Source organism: Notolepis coatsorum (assembly GCF_963971535.1).
Source record: "Notolepis coatsorum genome assembly, contig: SCAFFOLD_193, whole genome shotgun sequence".
In the NCBI taxonomy this organism is placed as follows: Eukaryota; Metazoa; Chordata; class Actinopteri; order Aulopiformes; family Paralepididae; genus Notolepis; species Notolepis coatsorum.
Window position 1 is genome coordinate 182,648 of NW_028172772.1, and position 16,042 is coordinate 198,689.

The 16,042-nt window shown below is 42.5% G+C and overlaps 1 protein-coding gene across 2 annotated transcripts in view; it reads right to left on the bottom strand.

The window, feature by feature from the left end:
• Window positions 1-12,321, bottom strand: part of erlin2 (ER lipid raft associated 2) — a 35,767-nt gene extending 23,446 nt beyond the window's left edge. Inside the window, exons 1-3 of one of the 2 annotated variants that reach the window (XM_084338952.1) lie at window positions 12,250-12,321; window positions 11,146-11,253; window positions 9,108-9,189 (exon numbers count right to left, since the gene is read on the bottom strand). In XM_084338952.1, coding sequence (XP_084195078.1) covers window positions 9,108-9,189; window positions 11,146-11,252 — 189 coding nt within the window. In that variant the 5' untranslated portion in view covers window position 11,253; window positions 12,250-12,321. Of the gene's footprint in view, window positions 1-9,107; window positions 9,190-11,145; window positions 11,254-12,132 lie in introns of both variants that reach the window. The other variant, XM_084338951.1, reaches the window with a different exon arrangement.
• Between the last annotated feature and the right edge of the window lie 3,721 nt (window positions 12,322-16,042).

Genomic DNA, 16,042 nt, shown 5'->3' on the forward strand with positions numbered 1-16,042 from the left:
TTGAGCTGCTGCTGTTAATTTAATTTTAAAACTAGACTAGTTCATAGTCTAGACTAGAATTATTCTGCACTAAGACAATTTTTATATTTTATTTTATTATTTATGAGTCATTGAGTATGACTGAATGTAAAGTCAAGCTACCTCTGTTACTTGCACTACCAGACCAGTACATTTGTTATTGCTGCACTATTCTTAATTCTGCACTATTTGTTTTACATGGTTATTTTATTTTGTGGTGCACCACTACTGATATATAACTATACGCTTTATATTTATTTTGTTTGTGCTGCAATAAGTGAATCCTGTTGGATACTGTTAAATAAAAAAATAACAAAAACATTGATTGCATTTTCTTTAGCTGACGTGCAGTCACCTGGTTTTTACAGACGATGGCGCCATTGCTCTATGTATGTTATTGCCATCTCATGAAGCAACAGGCTGGAGCACATTGTGCTGGGAGGTAGGTAAACTCATACTGAGGCCTTAGTTTTGGTTTTAAATTGCATATCACCATTCATTTATTTATTGTCACAGACTCACAGTCACAGAGCAGAAGAATTTTGCCAAAACAAACTAATAGTATCCAGCTGTAGAACGGCAGACCAGCCACACTCAGACCCAAACGCATTTCCTTTGATTTAATTATACATCAAATGATTTATGTCAAGGATTGCAAATGCAAATGCCTCGCTTGAATGAAGTCAACTTTTCACCTGGATAACGTCAACATTCAGGGTGAATGTAATGTGAGAAATTAAGATCAAAAAAAAAAAAAAAAAAAAATTATTTTTTATTGATCGGATCGGGAATGATCGGGATCGGTAGATACTCAAAATCACATGATCGGGATCGGATCGGGAGCAAAAAAAGGTGATCGGGACATCCCTAGTACCAACTGCTCATGAGACGGTATCACCTTACCAAAACCCTCATCAGGGCCACTTTTCAACTCAACAAAGAACGTGTCACTAAGTGTCATATCACCATCTAAGTTAACAACCTCATGGGTGTCACATTTGACCTTTGACATTGCACGTGTTACCGCACACACAGGAAACACTCCTGGATGCTTCTGTGCGAGCTCATCAGGAACCTCAGAAACTACAGGGACGGGAATTACAACTGGAGTAGCCAGCACTTTGCCACCGGCCAAATCGTTCCCTAGAATGAAGGACACCCCCTTTATGGGAATGTGAGAACACACTCCTACGACAACATTGCCTGATACTAAGGGAGAGTTTAGCGAGACCTCATGCAAAGGAGTATTCACAAAGCCTCCTCCAAAGCCCTGAACAATGGCACCGGAATGCAATGAAGAATCTTCCGAAAATGGCAAAATCCCATCCAGAATGAGAGACTGGAAAGCTCCTGTATCTCTCCATATTGTAATAGCCTGCCTTGATCCTAATTCACCAACCAGTGAAACAAATCCCTCCATCCTAAATGTTGAGGAGCCCTCTAGCTCCCTGTCTGCACCTTTGATACTTCGCACCCCACCCTCTAATGTCGGCATAGGTGTCCTGTCTATGATTTCTACCAGAGCCACAGTTTTTACATTTTTCTGCTTAAGCACAGGGCATCCAGCAACGATATGACCAGGCTCCTTACAGTAAAAACAGATAACCCCCTCTGGGAATGCACTAGCAGAGCCACCTTGCCTAGGAGTCGAAGTAAACCGACCAGCAGACACGGGTGCCGGGAACCGGCTCCCCTGAGAAGGACGCCTACTACCCCTGGACTCCACACGGCCCTCCTCTACAAAGACAGACTTGTGTGTTAACACAAACTCATCAGCCAAGACAGCAGCGTCGGCTATCTTCGATACCTTATGCTCATTTAGATGTGTGGAAACGTTATCAGGAACACACCTCTTAAATTCCTCTAGGAGAACCAACTGTCTGAGCTGCTCCCTTGACTCTGCTTTTTGCGAGGTGCACCACCGGTCAAACAGGTTCTCCTTCTCTTTTCCAAATTCAACATAAGACTGCCCCTCCTGCCTACGATAACCTCTAAAACGCTGACGATAGGCCTCGGGGACCAACTCATAAGCCCTCAATATGGAAGCTTTAACAAGTTCATAATCAGCGCTCTGTTCAAGGGACAGAGCAGTGTAGGCTTCTTGTGCCCTACCAACCAAAACACATTGTAGCAGCAGTGTCCAGGCGGTATCAGGCCACTTCAATGTGGTTGCCACCCTTTCGAAAAGGGGAAAATATCTTTCCACGTCTTTCTCAAAAAATGGTGGCACCATCCTAATATTCCTGCCTACATCAAACCCGGAACGTGACTCTGGATGCAGAGCACCCGCCTGCAAGGCAGCATACTTATATTCAAGCTCCTTCTGTGCACGCTCGTGCTTCAGCAACAGTTGTTTCTCCTTAAACTCACGCTCATGCTCACGCTCCTCTTTCCTCTCTCTCTCCTTAAGCTCACGCTCCTCTTTACTCTCTCTCTCCTTAAGCTCACGCTCCTCTCTCCTCTCCTCACGCTCTCGCTCTCGCTGCCTCTCCTTAAACTCCAACTCCCTAATCCTCCACTCACCCTCTACACCAGGTAATAGCGGAGACGCGCCAGACGATGGAGGCTCCTCCACCCTCTCCTCAAGCACCTGTCCCCTAATGAGCAAAACCCGCAAAGCACCCAAGGCAGATGGTTTCAAACGTTTCTCACTGGGAGTAAGCTCGACCTTGTAGTGCACAGCAAGCTCGAGCAGTTGTTCTTTGGAAAATGTGTCTAATAAGTCATGAGACGGGCGATCAACAAAGTCCCTGATGGAAGCCATTGTCACTGAACTAGACACCCCAAGCTACACACCCAACCTCACAGACACGAAGAACCACTAACGAACCACTGAAGAACAACGAATAACCACTGAAGAACCATGAATAATGCTAATTGCCAACAATAACAACCAGAATGGAACACGGTGGAAATGTGAGCTCTACGGAGCGCACCTTTCCAGGTTGCACAAACAACCAACATTTTTTTTTTTTAAAACACACCCACCCTAAATAGACGTGTCATACACGCAGGGTGTTAGGTGCTACCAGGTATGCTCACCAAACACTTAAACAAACAAAATAAATCCAACAAAATTTTCCAAACAGGTGCGCCTTCTAACCTGATGTGACCACATATGCTTCTACGTCTAAACTGCAGAAAACCCCGGCCTACCACATGTCTACCCTAAGAAACACTAAATCAAGCCCTACCACACTACCTGTGTTTCCTGGCCGCCCTAACCTACCTACCCTTAAACTAATGCCCTGTAGACCTAACTTTCTTCAACCACACCTGCTACCAGTCAAAGATCATATACAATCATTTCATTGACCGCCCCAGGAGTACGTGGTGCACCGGACGCTAACCCACAACCAGAAAATAATGTCCCTATCTACATGTGGTGCCTACTAAACTATATATTTTAACAGCATAAGTAGTCACATCAAATTACAAACAAATACGGCATACTCACCTGTTTGATGAAAATGGCTCAGCCCCCACGTTACACCATGTGTAACGAACACCACCCAAACCATAACATGACACCCCGTGCAACACAAAAAAAAAATCACCAAACAAAGTTCTAGGGGTAAAAGATCCCGGATGAGCGCCCAATTGTTACGACCCTGGCTCATGGGTACGCAACCTATGTGTAATCAACACCAAAACCCTGTGCTCTAACTCAAAAATGCTACTAAACCAAGGAACTACTAATATAACTATAAACTAATGTACTGGTAACCCAACGGACAAGGACTGTAAGAACCTGACAGCTCTTTCACTAGGCACAGACCGTGCATGTGTGTTTCTGGGTCTGCCTTTGAAGCTCCCCAGCAGGTAACCAATCAGCACTAATTGGCTAATTGGCAGCCCTCACCTGCCTGCCCTGGTGAAACAGGAGTGACCAGGCCTCTAGTACATAACAAACTCAAGAAATCCAGACAAGAAATCTAAACATTAAAGTCCATATGTAAATAAAGTTATGTGTAATAAAGTGGAATCAAACAGGAAAAAAGTATTGGACACACTAAGAAAAAACAGTACACCACAGCAAGGAAAGGCAAGGAACTAGCTGAAAACCAAAACTAATTAGGAGGCAACTTACCTCCTATCTGTGCTAATAATGTCAACTGGGTTAGAATATATTGATGGGCTATAAAATGTTTTTTTTGTTACCAAGGTGCCACACAAGAAACATCAAATGATGGGTAAAAGCAAAGAGCTCTCAAGACCTTCACAAACAGATTGTTGCAAATCATGAAAATATAATGGGCTAAAGACGTATTTCCCAACTTCAGAATCTTCCAGTAAGGCTTAGTAAGCAGTCCAGTGTTTCCCCTAGGATTTTTTTCAGGGGGGGTGGTAGGCCCCCAAAAACTACTAGTGTTTTCGTGGGGCGCGCCGCGCGCGTGTCACGGATACGTGGTGTCAACAGTGTCGTCATAGACGCGTGCAGTAAGGCGGTTGTTAGTATCTGTGCATTTCTCTACACTGAGCTGAAATGAAACGATTGCACATAAATTAGGTAAATAAATATTAACAATATTTAATAACACATAAATTAACTTAATTACAATTATACATCCAGTAGTGACAACACACATATGAATTATTTACAATACAGGGAGGCACATACAACACTCATAACTATTTACAACCAGTGTCAGAGCGAGCGCACTCATGTTGTTCGGAAATTCTGAGGGCTCAGAGTGCACACTGGACGCTCTGACCGAAGAGTCAGTTTATGAGAGCGGAGCAGATTTTCATAGTGAATTTAACTAGGGCCCTATGAAATCCGCTTTTATCTTTTCCTGTTTTCGGATTTCTCTGATTTTATATTTTTTCCTTTGGATTTAACAAAAAAAAACGATACAAAATTATGTTTTTAACTAACTTTAATAACAGTACATCTGCAAACAGTGCCAGTGTAGTTCAATGTTCAGTGCCAGTTAGGTTATGAGGTTTCTTTTTTCCAATTCAGTTCAATGCAGTTCAACTGCCAGTGCAGTGCAAGAAACTAAATAATAATTAAATAGTACAATTAAATTATTATTTATTATTATTAAATGAATAGTACAATTAAATAGTAAATAATACAAAATAATAAATTGCTTAAAAGAAATCAGAAAAAAACTGTAAAATGTAATTTATTTCAAAGAGATGTCCTTTAAAGGTTCATGCATCTCCCCATCTCTGGCTGACATCACCATTATGATAGATGATGGATAGGCCTTTGTGTTTTCCTCAGTGATTCTCTTTTGTCGGTCAGCAGCGTTTTGTACTTGCTGAAGCTTCTTTCTGTATAATTATTTTTTAAGTTTAAATATCAACATTATCTGGCCATCCTCAGTAAATACTATCAAACTTGCCAAAGACCAGAGTTTGGACGGGCATGCGCGCGCGCGCACACACACACACAGAAAGGGAGAATGGCTTATATAAACTATCCAGTTCATATATCAACTTATATCAACTATCCAGTTCGTTTTTATAGTGTAACGTTTGGTTACTTGAAGGGGGGAGAGAGATAGAGAGAGAGACTGAGACTTGTTACGCGCAACGCTAGTCAGTCTCGGAATGGATTTGGTAGCTTATTTCTGCGTCTTCGTAGATCGTGCCGCACCACTGTTTTAAAGTCTTAGTAAAGATTGATTTATATGAAAACCGATTTATGTATAATTTAGCTAGCTCGCCAACGTTACTGTGATTAAAGCAAACTTTAATAAATTTATAAAATAAATAAATAAATAGAATTTTTTTTAATAAATTTTTTTTTATTATTATATTTTTTTCTGGAGGGGCGGGGCGTTCCGTTGGCGGCAATGTTCCCCCTAAGGTGCGCCCGTGCGCACATGGCCAAATGCTCCCGCGCACATCTGAAATCTGTTGCGCACAGAAACGTTTGTGTAAAGAAAAAAAAAAGGGAGTTTGTTTGGATGCACGTAATTTACATGTTCTGGGTTGGCTAGCTCTTGGATACGATCCAACCTATTGCGTGGCACCACAGAGAGACGTTTTAGTATCGGCGTCTGTGATTTGCCTAAACGTTTGGCCCTTCCTGAATCTGCAGCAGCCGACGCGGAAGTGAAAGCGTTAGGGAAAATATACATGCGGACGGGCGAGACGCGACGACAGGAATAAGCAGTTGCAAAAGAACAGATCTAACAGCCAGCAAGTGAAAGTGCTCATTGACAATGTACTACTCGGCATACAAATAAACGCATCGATGCTGTCTGTTCAACAGATCCATGATCATGTGGCAAAATGTGAGTATCCCAAAACACTGGCGGAGCAAGAACTATGCCTTTGCGTTTGTGAAGTCAATCAATGCAATTGTACAGAATGAGACTGTGCAATATTCGAAATGCCCCGTTTCATACTTTGATAGTAGATGAGAGCACAGACATCACAGTGCACAAAATGCTAGTTCTGTATATAAAATACAGGGAGGAAAATGATGTCAACTACAAAACTGAGTTTGGTGGCATGATGCATCATTCAGTTAACGTCATGCACTGCTCCAGCTATTGTTGAGGCCATCACGCAGTTTTATTCCAAACATGAATTAGACATGCAGAGAATGGTGATGCTGACCTCTGATGGTGCCTCAGTAATGCTAGGAAAGAGGAGTAAACAAGTGACTCTTTTCTGATGTGCAGTGTTCTGATGTGCAGTGTGCACACAGACTAACAGAAAGGACTAAATAAGAGCTAAGACCAGACCAGAGGAGAAGAGCTGCCTTTGGATTATTTTATTTATTATTTTTTGAGGAACAGAGGAGTAAACAAGTGACTCTTTTCTGATGTGCAGTGTTCTGATGTGCAGTGTTCTGATGTGCAGTGTTCTGATGTGCAGTGTTCTGATGTGCAGTGTTCTGATGTGCAGTGTTGTGATGTGCAGTGTTCTGATGTGCAGTGTTCTGATGTGCAGTGTTCTGATGTGCAGTGTTCTGATGTGCAGTGTTCTGATGTGCAGTGTTCTGATGTGCAGTGTTCTGATGAGCAGTGTTCTGATGTGCAGGTGTTCTGATGTGCAGTGTTCTGATGCAGTGTTCTGATGTGCAGTGTTCTGATGTGCAGGTGTTCTGATGTGCAGGTGTTCTGATGTGCAGGTGTTCTGATGTGCAGTGTTCTGATGTGCAGTGTTCTGATGTGCAGTGTTCTGATGTGCAGGTGTTCTGATGTGCAGGTGTTCTGATGTACAGGTGTTCTGATGTGCAGGTGTTCTGATGTGCAGGTGTTCTGATGTGCAGGTGTTCTTATGTGCAGGTGTTCTGATGTGCAGGTGTTCTTATGTGCAGGTGTTCTTATGTGCAGGTGTTCTGGTGTGCAGTGTGCACACAGACTAACAGAAAGGACTAAGTAAGAGCTAAGACCAGACCAGAGGAGTCTGGAAACAAGTGACTTTTTTTTTTAATTGTGTGTATCTGAATAACAGAAAGGAGGAATGAAGCAGAGGGGAAGGTGAGAGGTTTAGAGGGAGGGAGAGAGAGAAGAGGGAGGGAGGACGTTGCTCTGTATCGTCAATGGTCAAATAAATATTTTGTGTATTTCTGTGTATCAGCTAAATGTGTAGATTTTTATGTTGGATATTAAGGTAAATAATTTTTTACAAACCGCCGCTTATCAACCAAACGGTTAATCGGAAGGTGACGTATGTTGCTCAGTAGTTGCTGATGTCTGCTCAGGAGGTTTGAGTGTTTGCTCAGACCGAAAAAAAATTAGAGGGAACATTGGTTGGCGGGGCGCAACATTTCTGAGCAGGGAGTCAGAAGGATACTTAGAAGAGTAGCCAAAAAGCCATGGACCACTAGGAAAGAGCTTCAGAAAGACTTGGAGACAGCAGGTACAACTGTGACAGAAAGGACCATAGGCAATGCACTCCACCACCATGGCCTCTGTGCACGCTCAGCCCGCAAGACTGAAGAAAAGACATGTTGAAGCTTGTTTAAAGTTTGCCAAACAACATTTGGACAAGCCAGTGAACTACTGGTAGCATGTACTCTGGTCAGATGAGACCAAAATGTTACTTTCTGGCTGTCACACAACACACCATGTTTGGAGGAGAAATGGCGCTGCACATTACCCGAATAACACTATACCAACAGTGAAGTTTGGTGGTGGAAGTATCATGGTGTGGGGCCGCTTCTCCTCTCCTGGTACTGGCAGACATCATATCATTGAAGGAACAATGAATGGAGCCATGTACAGAGAGATTCTTGAGAGGAACCTGTTGCCATCTTCACAAGAGGCCCCCCGCAATCTTCTAGATTTAAAGACAATCTGTGTAGAGGAATGGGCCAAAATCACACCTGAATACTGCGGGTGATTAGTTACATCATACAGAAAGCGTCCTTGAAGCTGTCATTACAAACCAAGTAGGGATGTCCGATATTATCGGCCGATATCGGCATTAAAATGTGATATCGGAAAATATCGGTATCGGTTTTCAATTTTTTTTTTTACATTTCTATAACCTTTATTTACCCAGGCAAACAAGTAAGAACAAATTCTGATTTTATTTATTGTCAAAAGTATGCATAATGTTGTGTTAATTCCACAACAAGAGATATGTAATGTTAATTACCTGAAATTATTCCATTTTTTGGGGGGGGAAACCCTGCATATATCTGTATCGGTTGATATCGGTATCGGAAATTAAGAGTTGGACAATATCGGTATAGGTAAAGAAGCCAATATCGAGCATCCCTAAAACCAAGGCTTCTCCACTAAGTATTGAATTAATTTCAGTTAGTGTGTTCAATACTTTTTTCCTATGTCATTCCACTTTATTACACATAACTTTATTTATGTATGGACTTTAATGTTTAGATTTCTCATCTGGATTCCCTGAGTTAATACCAAAGTCTGGTGAAAATTTCACTTGAATGGCCACATTGGAAATGCTAATGTGTTCAATACTTATTTCCCCCATTGTATATGGTATATACAGTATTATAAGTCCAATCTGTGATTTTTCTTGACCATTTGAACTTGGGGTATATATATATCTACATTCATATATATATATATATACTTTCTTAACACATCATACAGCAGAATATGGGTTGGACGGCCATATCCTCCCCCCCCCCCCCCCCTCACCTGGACAGGTTTGTAGGTGGTGATGAAGGGAAGCATGAGATGAAACCCAGGACCACTGGTTTGTGTCAGGAGGGCTCCTCCCCTGTCACACACACACACACACACACACACACACATCATAATGTATTCCTGGTACACTAGGTTACACAATGGAATAGGTGTTTTTACCAGGGAGAACTTGATTATTGAAAAAATCATCCTCCAACTTCTTCTGCCATTGAATGAGGAGTCATAAGATCAGGGACGATCAATAATACCACCATTTGACTGCGTATACCCAGGACCTATCCCAACTATTAGTTTGATACCGAGGACCAATCTGATCCATTAGTTTCACTGAACAGCTGATACCCAGGACCAATCAGATCCACTTGTTTGACTCAACAGTATAGACTTAGACCACAAGTGTGGGGTCATTGGAGAAAAATGATTAATCCATCTCTGACATGTTAGTCATGGCTCATGGTATCAGTTTTGTGTCCGTTATCGGCCCAATATCTAATATCAGTATCGGTATCAGTGCATCGCTAATGATTTATTATGCCCAGTATCATATTATGCCCAGTCACTAGCGATGCAATCTGTAGGCTAATCGTGAGAGTAGAGCCTCACTGGTGGTAAGAGGCAGGGACAGTTCAGAGTTATTTTGGTAACAAAAGTTGAAGACCTACAGGTCTGCATTCAAATTGTATATATCAATAAAAAAGATGTACAGACTGAGGGATGGCCAGGTCTGACATTTTGACAGACCTATCAAATTACAGTATATTACGGTCTATATATTTAGCCTCAGAGTTGAATTTTCGACACAAAACAGTTGTCAGGTACTTTTACCATTCTACTTGCTCGATGTTAAAAGAACACGCCAACATTTGAGGACATTTAGCTCATCGTCTTCTCCAGAGAACGAATGGAAGCGGACATGATCGGTTAGCCTAGGCATTGTCCAACTAACACCTCTCCCGAAGGCTAACCAGTCATGTCCGCTTCCATTCATTGTGCTAAACTAGGCTAACGTGCAGCCAGATAGCTTTCTACTGAACGCACAGAGAGGAAACTGGTATCTATCTTCTTGTCTCTCTCTGGAGAAGACGGTAAGCAAATTTCCCAAAATGTTGGCGTGTTCCTTTAAGTAGCATTGGAACAGATGCTACTCATAGTAGTGCAGCTGAGTCGCAGAGCAGTGGTTCTCAAAGTGGGGTCAGGGGACCATTATGGGACTGCAGGTGGTGTCCAGCATGTAAATCGAAGCTTGGAAGGCTAGTGAAAGCAACGATGAAGGTGACCGGAAACACCAAGTATCCGTCACTCCAATCTATCTTCGAGAAAGTAGTGGTCAGCCAGGCACAGAATCTTACAGGACCCTTCTCATATTCTTTATCCCGAATAAGAAGTTCTAGAGGTCGATTCCTTTGAGGTACCACCTAACAGTGGGCTGTCACCTCTTTCTTTCTTGTCCAAGTCTTAATCTGTTGTAATTTAATTAGGGCAGGGTGCAATATGAAGCTTTTGAAATGAGTTTACCTACTTATAATATGTATTATGGTTGCACATCTCTATGTATCATCATATTTGTCTGAAGTCCTTTTTACTAACTGAATGAATGAATGATTGATTGTATATATATTTTTTTTCTTCTCCTTTGTTTACACTGTTATCACAGAATGATGCAGCACTGATGTTCCAAGTACATTTCCCACTCAGGGACAATAAAGTTTATTCTTATCTTATCTATCACTCACTAAATGTTTTCACAGTGACAATGTATAAATGATGACTATTCCAATAATTTGTTTCACTCTCTCAGTCTACTGTAATCTCCCCCATGCACAGTGTAGGCAGTTAGTTATGCTGCTACTATGATGCCTGAATTTCCCCCAAGGGGATCAATAAAGGAATATCTTAGGTTCATTCTGGACGAAATTACACCTAAACCCGAAAGCTATTTCAGAATGGGGTCTATTTGGGGATTCCTGGCGTATATAAACGTTTGAGCAGCCGCGTCTGGTGGGACACGTATTTGAAGCGGCAGCCTTACCTGTAGTACACTCCAGTGTGTCCCTCCTCAATCTTGTGCACTGATGCAAAGAGCGCTGCTCCCGTGAAAGCTGCAATCACTGAGAATATGGTACCCCACTGGGCCATGCTGGCAAGAAGACAAGAAAATAATTGAACAAACTGATGCGAGGCACTTCCTTTACCGAGCCTTCATTGTGATTAAGAGGCCCTCGGTCTCCTCCAAACCTCCCACGGAATGACTGAATGTCAAACTGTGAGATAGATGGAACAGCACTTCCGCCCCTCGCCTGAACTTTGCAGCATGTATTGATTGATTGATTGAACATTTTATTTAACAGATTGCAGAATGGGTACAGTACAGTACGGCTCAATACACACAATTGTTAAGGGGATGCAGACCAGAGAAAGACTTTCGTCTTGTTTACATCAGGGTCCCCCCCCCCCATTTTCAATTCATCACAACATACACAACATACAGGTAGACACAGTACTGTTGCATCTAGACATTTATGACATACCAGATCTACAAATACACAGTAGTTTATGAGTACAACAAAACATTTAAAAAATATATATAACTTAATACTGTAATAATAACAGATATGCAAGAGAGCCACGGTGGCATCTTGCTCACAGGTTTATCTCCTTTCGGGAAGCTTAGTCAGACAGTAGCAGGGGCTGCTGACCTTGTCCCACTTTAAGAGGATTGAGTCCCTCACCACTCTGCTCTTTGGTTTTTGGACAATGTTGTAGAAAAAAACACGAGCAACGCTCCACCACACACACACAAGGAATATCTGGCCATTGCACATTGCACAAGTCAAGAGTTTGTCAAACTGCACGGTCCCTTCAGGTAGGCAAGCTAAACACGCAGAGGAGCCACTCATCTGTTGTGAAAAGCTGCTTCTAGCCTCAGTTAGCTAAGCTAGCTTACTGCTGGAGCTGGTCAAAGTGTCATACTCATAATAATCACAACAACACACTGTCCATAAGTTAGCAAACATACCTTTAGCCTCGGACAAACGTGATACCACACGATTTAAGTAGAACGAAGTCGTCAAACTATGTAATTATACAATGATACTATGCTCCTGGATCTTTCAGTGTTATCCCCGTAACCTACCTGTATTTTCCAACGAGACGTCTCCCAACGCGGAGAAATTATCTATGCATACACCTGCTGCCTGTTTCACTTCCGCATTTTACGTCCTACGTCACTAGCAGTGGACAAGAAACGTGCTCGAGGCGTCTTTGCCGTACTTTCTTCGTTTGACAAGCAGATGGCGCCAAAGACCCGTCTAGATCCAGTAGCATACTTATCTCTGTTTTTTTTGTATTAAAAAGGTTGCAGTAATAGCCCACTTCCATAGTATATTTTGGTTTCAACATGTCAACCAATATATAGCAGCAGAGGAGAATGCACTTGCCTTGAGATAATTGCCGATACAAGCGACAGTTGATGATGACGTAGACTAGTCTAAAGTTATCAACATGATTTTTAACCAATTAAAAAGGGTGCAGACTGTAAGCCTATACCCTAACTATTTAAACAAAGTAAACTTTTTCATGTGCCCACGAGCACAACAAGCCTGGCACACAAGCATGGGGGTCATGACACAAAGATGGTCGTGGTGGTGCTTTTTATTTTTAGACCATGGCCTCTCGAGACATTTACAAAGGGCCCGAGCCAACCTCTAGGAGGTACTGCAGTGGTAGTTTTGTGCTGTGCATTTTAAAGAGGGAGGGGACGGGAGGGGGGCAGGGGGGCGGGGGGAACAACAGAGCGAGGGAAAAGAAGTTTGTCAGAGTTCATTAAGTATCAAGGGAACATCGCTGGAACTGGCAGCGTAGGCCGCACCGGGGCCCTGGTGCCATTAATCACGACTGACAAGGAACCAGGGGCCGAGGGAGAGGGGAGGAGCTGCAGGAAGGCAGAGCACGGTAAGCGCTGCCAGGGACTCTGGTAGTGATTATAGCACGGGGTCCACACAGCCGGGGTGTTGGAGGTATATACCGCACTGCTGCCAAGGCCTTCAAAGTGCAGGTATACACTCACTGGATAGAGGCTCCCACGTCTCTCCAGGAAGCACTCTCACTCACCACAATCACATAATCACACTTAGACCCAGGGAAAAACTGGACTGAAACACAGAGAGAATACTCGCTTAATAACAGGGAAAATATGACAGTGGAATTCTACAAGGAATACTAGTATTGGAGGATGAGAAGGAAGCTACAGTACAGGCTGGATCTCTCTCTCTCTCTCTCTCTCTCTCTCTCTCTCTCTCGCTCTCTCTCCCTCTCTCTCTCTCTCTCTCCTCTCTCTCTCTCTCTCGCTCTCTCTCCCTCTCTCTCTCTCTCTCTCTCTCTCGCTCTCTTTTTCCTTTTCTCTTTCTCTTTCTCTTTCTCTCTCTCTCTCTCTCTCTCTCTCTCTCTCTCTCTCTCACACACACAAACACACAGATTTATGTAAGCTCAGCCTCTGGCTTAATAGCATGCATGAGAGAGAGAGAGAGAGAGAGAGAGAGAGAGAGAGAGAGAGAGAGAGAGAAGAGAGAGAGAGAGAGAGAGAGAGAGAGAGAGAGAGCAATCTTGGTAACAGAGTGTCCTCCATATATCTCTGTCTGCCTGCCTATATGTTTCTCTCTGTAGTGAGCCTTCCCCATATAGTGCTGCCTGCCACCCTGGAAGAAGAAATACATGGGAGGGAGAGGGAGAGGGAGAGGGAGAGGGAGAGGGAGAGGGAGGGAGGAGAGAGAGAGAGAGAGAGAGAGAGAGAGAGAGAGAGAGAGAGAGACAGAGAGAGACAGAGAGAAAGGAGGAGGAAGAAGAAGGAGCCTGTGACTCGTGAAGATGGAGGCCTTAAGTGCTGTGCTTGAAAGCCCGTCTGGCCTCATTAGCTGTCAGTTGTAACAATACTGAACTGGCAGCGAAGACTGCTCCCAGTCTCACCACCATAAATCACAGGCTGACAGCACACTGACAGGCTGGGAACCAGTGCACATGCAAGCCCTGCTCCCTTTCTCTCTCTCTCTCTCTCTCTCTCTCTCTCTCTCTCTCTCTCTCTCTCTCTCTCTCTCTCTCTCTCTCCTCTCTCTCTCTCTCTCTCTCTCTCTCTCTCTCTCTCTCTCTCTCTCTCTCTCCCTCCCTCTCTCTCTCCCTCTGTCAGTTCCTATGTTCCCTCCCACACACACACACACACACACACACACACACAGAGCATCGCAATACATCAACAAGACGGCTCCAGTAGTACACGCGGGCTCATGCTAACGACACGCACGCCCGTTGTTGCAGGACTTTGTCTTGGTGTCCCATACGTCGTGTCAGATAAAGAGGAGCTGTTTTTTCTAGGGAAACGTCTGCGTTTCATCAAATGGATGGTGGATGTGTTGTGTTCAGTGTGTGTTGTGTTGTGTTGTGTTCAGCGTGTGTTGTGTTGTGTTGTGTACACAACATGTGTATTTGTTTGCATGTATTGGCTGGTTATTCCTCCTCCATGTCCACGGGGCCTGGCTGCTGCAGCACTGCCTGGTCTGCCTCCGTCCATTAAGGGTGACGTGTGACGGTGTGTGTGACACGGCTGGAGAGGAAGGAGAGAGAAGAAACAAGGCCCTGCGGCTCATTAATCATAGGGCTGTGACACACACACTCCTTTTCTTCCTCTCCTTCTCTCTCTCTCTCTCTCTCTCTCTCTCTCTCTCTCTCTCTCTCTGGAGCTTAGCTCACAGCTGGGATAAACTCCACCAAATACACAAACCTACATCAAATAATGTATATATGCACACACACACGCACACACACACACACGCCGTCGCACACACGCACACACACACGCCGTCGCACACACGCACACACACACACACGCACACACACACACACACACACACACACACACACACACATGCACGCACACACACACACAGGAACAGTGTGTGAGCTACTCACAATGTTGGATACCCAAGATTTGCTGAACCACCAATTCCTCCTCTCTCATTCCCTCATCTCTCCTCATTTGCAGGGGGGATTGATTGATTGATTGATTGATTGATTGATTGATTGATTGATTGATTGATTGATTGATTGATTGATTGATTGATTGAAAACTTTATTAACAGATTGCAGAATGGGTACAGTACACACAAGGGGATGCAGACCAGAGAAAGACTTTCGTCTTGTTTACATCAGGGTCCCCCAAAGTAACATTTGTTTTTAGGGAGGTACTTTTAATCAAGTAATGCAAGAGTACAGATTTGACACACTTGCACTTTATTTGAGTATTTCCATTTTAGGGACTTTTTGCTTCCATTAACCCTTTCACCACCACACTACAGAAGGTTAACCTTCTGTAGTGTGGTAGTGAAAGGGTTAACCATTTGGTAGTGTGGTAGTGAAAGGGTTAATAGTTACTTGGAAGGAAAAGGTTTTGCTTAAAGGTATAATCTGTAAAAGAGCCACACTTGGTATAGTGATTTGTTGACTTTCTTTGTTGGTCTGACTTGTGGGATCGAGTTTAGTAACTTATTATACTGAAAATATATACTGTATACTGTATATATACTGCATTTATTTATTTATTTATCTAATTTAGCCTTTATTTAACCAAGTTCATTGAGAACCAGATCTCATTTACAATAACAACCTGGGCCACACGATGACAACATTACAAAATAAATAAAATAAATAAAATAAATAAAATAAATAAAATAAATAAAATAAATAAAATAAATAAAATAAATAAAATAAATAAAATAAATAAAATAAATAAAATAAATAAAATAAATAAAATAAATAAAATAAATAAAATAAATAAAATAAATAAAATAAATAAAATAAATAAAATAAATAAAATAAATAAAATAAATAAAATAAATAAAATAAATAAAATAAATAAAATAAATAAAATAAATGAAATA